At 31.3% G+C, this 6,000-nt stretch overlaps 2 protein-coding genes across 2 annotated transcripts; both read right to left on the bottom strand.

Moving 5' to 3' along the window:
• Positions 1-1,786: 1,786 nt before the first annotated feature.
• On the bottom strand, positions 1,787-3,617 carry LOC140867790 (uncharacterized). Its single transcript, XM_073272852.1, has 2 exons — positions 3,057-3,617; positions 1,787-1,967 (listed from the first exon to the last, which is right to left on the bottom strand). The coding sequence occupies exons 1-2, from the start codon at positions 3,609-3,611 to the stop codon at positions 1,917-1,919; spliced, it is 606 nt and encodes a 201-aa protein (XP_073128953.1). The 5' UTR covers positions 3,612-3,617; the 3' UTR covers positions 1,787-1,916.
• An 844-nt stretch (positions 3,618-4,461) lies between these two features.
• Positions 4,462-5,403, bottom strand: LOC140861727 (uncharacterized). The gene is made up of 2 exons (XM_073264745.1): positions 4,819-5,403; positions 4,462-4,515 (listed from the first exon to the last, which is right to left on the bottom strand). Exons 1-2 carry the CDS (start codon positions 5,401-5,403, stop codon positions 4,462-4,464), a joined length of 639 nt encoding a protein of 212 aa, XP_073120846.1.
• Between the last annotated feature and the right edge of the window lie 597 nt (positions 5,404-6,000).

Here is a 6,000-nt window from a genome sequence, read left to right as displayed (position 1 = left end):
AAGAAGTGAATCCAATAGATCATCCATAAACCATGAACCATACCTGTATTTATAGGGGCTTGGAAGGGTAGGTTACCTTGTCAAGGTAGAATATGTGTTAGAGTAGGACTCTAATTGATGAGTCTGAAATCATATCAAATTTTGGATTTATAAGATATTGTTCTTATCTGTTGCAGATCTTCATGTGTCCGATAGTACTGGAAGGTTCTAGATATTGGGCCCTTCCTGGGCTTCTCATAAAATAAGACTAGAACGGCCTCAAAGTATATTTCCAAAAATATGGATTATTGGGCTCGGTCGGATTAGACTCGTATATTTTTTAGGGGCATCAAACTCTAAATTTTACACTAAAACGAATATTCTCAAATATTTCCTATTATTTTATTTATCACAACTAATTTATTCAACAAAATATTAATTAACACATAAATTAAAATATCAATACATTAATTATATGCTTAATAATTTCTATACTGAAATTAATTTTAAAAAATAATTAAATATTTTGAACAAATAATTTTAAAAAAATAAAAAATAATTATCTTAAATACTTAAACTTATAATTTTTAATTTTAATATTATATTTTATTTAATTAAATAAATTATAAAAATAAGAAATTTAATTATTAATTGAAAATTAAAATAAAATTACAAGTTACAAAAATTAAAATAAAAAAAATAAAACTTAAGGCTATTGCTACAGTGGTGCACCACTGTAGCATTCTTTCAATATAACGCTAAATATAGCACTTGGAGTCTCGGTTGGAGGGATGGATCCAACATTATTTTGGCGTTTTACACCAAATTAGTGTTGGATTGGAGATGATCTAAAACACAATCAAATTAGCTCTCAGCAATATTAATCTATACTAAAATTATTATACTCTTAGCAAATACAAAAAAAGTCACTACTATACCCTTATTTTATAATATAAAATAAAATAATTACAATTTTTTTCATTAAGTCCAAAAATAAATTTATTTAATTTAAAAAACAAATACTTATACAAGCACATAACGCAATATTAGTTAATTTATTGAGCTAGCAAACGACTTGCATACTATTGGAAGAAAAAAAATGTACTCTAACTCAACTGTAATGAGATACCTAAATACATATTTGAACCATTCTATTATTTTAAATAAAAATATAATATAATATTAAAATGAGATAAAAAAAAAAATTTGAGAAAAAAAATGAGATAAAATTTAAAAATTCGTGAGCTTTGAAAAATATGTGTTGGGCCAGATAGCGCTTGAATAGCCCACCATGGATATTTTCATGTTTAGCCCAATGGGCTCATTATCTTAACTAAGATGGTTTGAAAATTAAACTGTCGTCGAATATAATTGAAATTCTGTATGCTTCGTTTAAGTTTAAATTGAGTTGCGGTGTGTACGACTCAAACTTGATCGTTGCAAATTCTTATAACATGGTTCAAAATTTACGTGGCTCGAGTCGATTCGCGAGTTTTATATTATTATTTTTCATTTAATTTTTAAATTGAATGTATATCACAAAATAAGTAACAATAAGTTGTTGAAATAAATGATATTAATTATATCTTCACATATAAGATAAATATTTTTTTAGCTTCCATAATTACTTAATAAATAGTAATTTTTAGTTATTTGTAATCTTAATCTCTATGATATGATAACCAACGAACATGAATGGAACGTTTGGATCCACAATATATTTTTTTTAAAAAATACATGAGGATATCTAAACATCCTATTGAAAGATGGTCAAGAGATAATCTTGAATACCTAATTTATAACACATAAATAAACATAACATTGATTAAGTAATTCACAAAATAAAAGAAATTAAACACAAAAGAGGAAATTTTGGGGAACGGAGGTTTCATCAAAGCTTCTGACTTTTTTCTTTTTTTTTTTCTCCTGAAAAAAAATCAGCTACGCCTCCATGGAACTGCATGCCTAAATCTTGCACAAATATCAGCCTGCAACACAATGAATAATTTGATGCAATATAATGCACGAATTACAAGTCTTAAATCTTACAAATTGTTTGTGTACGTATATGGGTAAAGTTTATGCATGCTATATCGATATATAACTTATTCGATCAGTGTATTGGATCGTAGTAACCTTTTTACTTGTGAATAAGTTTTCTCCATATAGGATAGAAGTGTATATCTTTACTATATAATAATGGCTAAACACCTTATAAAAACTGTCATGGTCAATTTAATGTGTAGACTAAATTACCCTTCTTCATAAATTACAACTACAATATGAAAACTCCCTTAATTAGGTAAACTACCGACCCAAATGTGTCTCCAAAATATAAAATCACGGCCCACTTCCCATGCCACCCAAACACCCACGTTTCTTCAACCGTGTTCTCGATCTCATTTTTCCAAAATCTTTGTCGATTGTTTAAATTATTTATTATAAAATTTATGATAATAATAAAAAAAATCATAACAAGAAATCTGATATCTTACAAACTAACATTATATAAAATAATAAATATTATGATGCACACGCGCTTTGCGTGTCGTTGCTAATATGTATTATGTAATACCATAAAACTTGATATATATACTACACACACATGGTGATGTGCACAGTCATGTGTATAATCGTGTTTAAATAAGGGCTAATTAGAAGATATATGACATTATATATATATATTTACTATGTTATCTTTACTATGTTATAATACATAAACCCCATAGAAAAACTATATTTGATCATTTTAATATATTTTCAAATTTACTATTTATCATTCTTTTAAGATGTTTAATAATGGAGATCCAAAAAAGTAAATTTCTTATTCAAAAACTTTCCACATTTTGTTCCACTATCCCCATTATCCTAACCACTATCACATTATTCTAACATTTAAACAAAAAATTATAATTAAATTCAAGTTTATAAAATAATATTTAATTTCAAATAATATATATGCTCCGTGTACTAGTTTATTTAAACGATCACTACTGTTTTGAATCATAAAACTAAACAAATGAGGAATAAATTAATATATATATATTTGTAGCTAGGCAAAATCATAAAGTACTCACCCATATATTAGAATTGAAGCCAGATAAGTAAAAGAAGCTCCTCCTCCTCTTAAGTCTTTTTTCATTCTTGAAAGCATCACGAAGGGAAAACTTCCCCTCCTCCTTGAAGCTCCCCCACCGCCCCGAACCCAAGTTTCTAGCTCCGCCCCTCTGACGCATCGCACCCTCCTCCCGGCCAGTCGTCACCGAGCCTTTCCGGAAGGAAAACGTGCATGCCAGCGACAACGAACGGCCAACATATGGCCCGTCCAGAACCGTGACGGGCGAGGGCATTATGCTAATATTCTTACTATCATCGTTCAACATCATTAATCTAGGAGGCAAGTCCAACCGCCTGGCCGCCGCCGTACCGCATGTAACGGGGCCATCGGTGCTGGACCTCGCCTTCCCGGGCGCCACCTCCCACCGGAATGGAACGGAAAGCGACTGGTGAAGCGGAGGCGTCAGCATTTGAATCGGCTCATGAGTTGGCTTCGGTGGGAGTAATTTGGATAAAGGAAGTTTTGGTGTGGAGTTTGGCTTGTGCTTATTGCCATAATCTACTTCCAAGCCCATTGGAGTAATTATAACATAATCACGTCACATCACATATACATAATTTGTGACTTTTGTGTGTGTATATATATTGCTAGATTTTTAAGAGGGTGGGAGTTAAAAGTGATTTGAACATGAAGAGGCTAGGCTCTCTTCACGAGTAATGAAATTAAATATATAGTTGTAACCGTTTGTCCAACAAAAGTAAGATTTAAATGACTATAATGGTCTTTTAATATATATATATATAATATAATATAATATTTATGCATGAAAAGTGACTCTTAAAGACTCTATATGGGAATTTAAGATATGCATGTGATAACGAAGTAGCTAGACAATTAGATTTTAATGATGCCATGAAATCTTTTAAAAAAAATATTATCTAACTAGCTATTGTCACACACTTGAGGTGTTGCATTTCAAGCACGCATGATTTGAAGTTCCTTTCAATTTTGGACATATATTATGGTAATATTAAATTAAGCTATCTAAATTCATTTATTTAACTATACAATCATGCGCTTGGAAATATATATTTCAATATACATGTACTAAAAAAGGATAAACAACGTAACTGAATTAAAATTAATTTCATATATAATCTTAAATCTTAAAGTTAAACGTACGTACATATAACTTTTAATCAATATATGATACACATGTTTATGTATATTCAATTTTATAAATTTGAATCCCATAATTATAAACTAAAAGAAACATCCTCCAATTAACTAAAGTAAGGATGAAGAGATCTTGAAGAGCCAACACATGCACGAATAAGCTTAAAAATTAAAGCAACATTAATTATTAACTCCTATGCATGGCATTTCAGTTTCAAGTGGAAATTTCATCGAGACTTCTGGTTTTCTCATCGCCTACGCCTCCACAGAACCACGTGCTTAAAACTTGCACAAATATCAGCCTGAAACACAATTTATTTGGTCTGATTAATACAATGCAAGAATCGTACGAGTCTAAAATCCTAAGACAATCTGAAATACTAGATTCTCAAAAAAATAAATAAATAATCTGAAATACTATATATAGTTACATATAATCACTTTTTAATGTAATTTCATAATAAAAAATTTAGATAGTTGAATTATTAAGTTGAAAATGTTTCAATAACTGAATCATACTTAAGTATGCGTTCGATCACCATTCGTTTTAAACATAAAATTAATAAAGTAAGATAAATGTATAAATTAATTAGAATTAAACTCACCCATGTATTAGAATTCATGCTAGATAAGTTAAAGAAGCTCCTCCTCTTAAATCTTTTGATCTTTTTTTCATTCTTGAAAGCATCACTAAGAGAAAACTTCCCCTCCTCCTCAAAGCTCCCCCACCGTCCCGAACCCGAGTTTCTAGCTCCGCCCCTCTTCTTAAGCCTCGCACTCTCTTCTCGGGTAGCCGCCGCCACCACGCCTTTCCGGAACGAGAACGTGCATGCTAGCGACAGCGAACGGCCGACGTAAGGCCCGTCGAGAACCGTGACGGGTGATGACATCATGGCAATCTTGCTATCATCATTAATCACCAATCTTGGGGGCAAGTCCAAACGCCTCGCCGCCACGGTTTTGGAAGGCAGACCACGTGCAACCGTGGCATACGGTGGTGTCGCGGTGGCGTTGGCGGCTCTCGCCTTCCCCGGCGCCACCTCCCACCGGAACGGAACGGAAAGAGACTGGTGGAGTGGTGGTGTCAGCATTTGAATCGGCTCTCTTGGCTTGGTTGGGAGTTTGGATAAAGAGAGTTTAGGTGTGGAGTTTGGGCCATTCTCATAGTGATAATCTACTTGTAACCCCATTACATTAACAACATGAACTTGTAATAGCTAGCTAGCTAGTTATCTTTGGCTTGGAGATTGTATACACATATATTTTTGTGTATATATTATATATATATATATATAGATTTGAGGGGAGTTGGGGTTGAGTTACGCTTTGTTTGAAAATGGAAAGGCTCCCCCCACATGAATACTAAAAAATAAAATGAATGAATTGTGAGTTTGTAATTGTAACGGCTACATACTCCAACTATTTATGATATTTGAATGATTATTATGACCTTTTAATGAACACATTTGTGTTATAGGGGCTATTCATATGGTCAATGTGATACATTTAATAATCTTTAATTAATTAATTTAATAGTTAAAATTTCATTGTCAAACGTCCCATAATAATTATTTTCAATTTAACTCACTTATTTTTTAAAAAAATGTTAGTTATATTTCAATACAATATGTGTAGGATATCATATTTCAAACTCCGATCCATAATACTTAATATATATTAATATTTCAAATCTGTCACCAGTAGAAGTAAATTTTATTTATTCTAATGTAATCCAACATTTATTTCAGTCTCACCAAAACTTTAAAAGGCTTTTTCTTACGAAAAAA

The sequence above is a fragment of the Henckelia pumila genome, chromosome 4 (assembly GCF_033568475.1).
Source record: "Henckelia pumila isolate YLH828 chromosome 4, ASM3356847v2, whole genome shotgun sequence".
Classification (NCBI taxonomy): Eukaryota; Viridiplantae; Streptophyta; class Magnoliopsida; order Lamiales; family Gesneriaceae; genus Henckelia; species Henckelia pumila.
Note: the sequence above shows the minus strand (reverse complement) of the source record. Positions and strands in the feature narration are given on the sequence as shown.

Coding starts and splice junctions, on each gene's coding strand:
- LOC140861727 (XM_073264745.1), bottom strand. CDS start 5,403: ATGGGGTTACAAGTAGATTATCACTATGAGAATGGCCCAAACTCCACA. Junction 4,516..4,818: donor GCATGAATTCTAATACATGG/GTGAGTTTAATT, acceptor ATTGTGTTTCAG/GCTGATATTTGTGCAAGTTT.
- LOC140867790 (XM_073272852.1), bottom strand. CDS start 3,611: ATGGGCTTGGAAGTAGATTATGGCAATAAGCACAAGCCAAACTCCACA. Junction 1,968..3,056: donor GCTTCAATTCTAATATATGG/GTGAGTACTTTA, acceptor ATTGTGTTGCAG/GCTGATATTTGTGCAAGATT.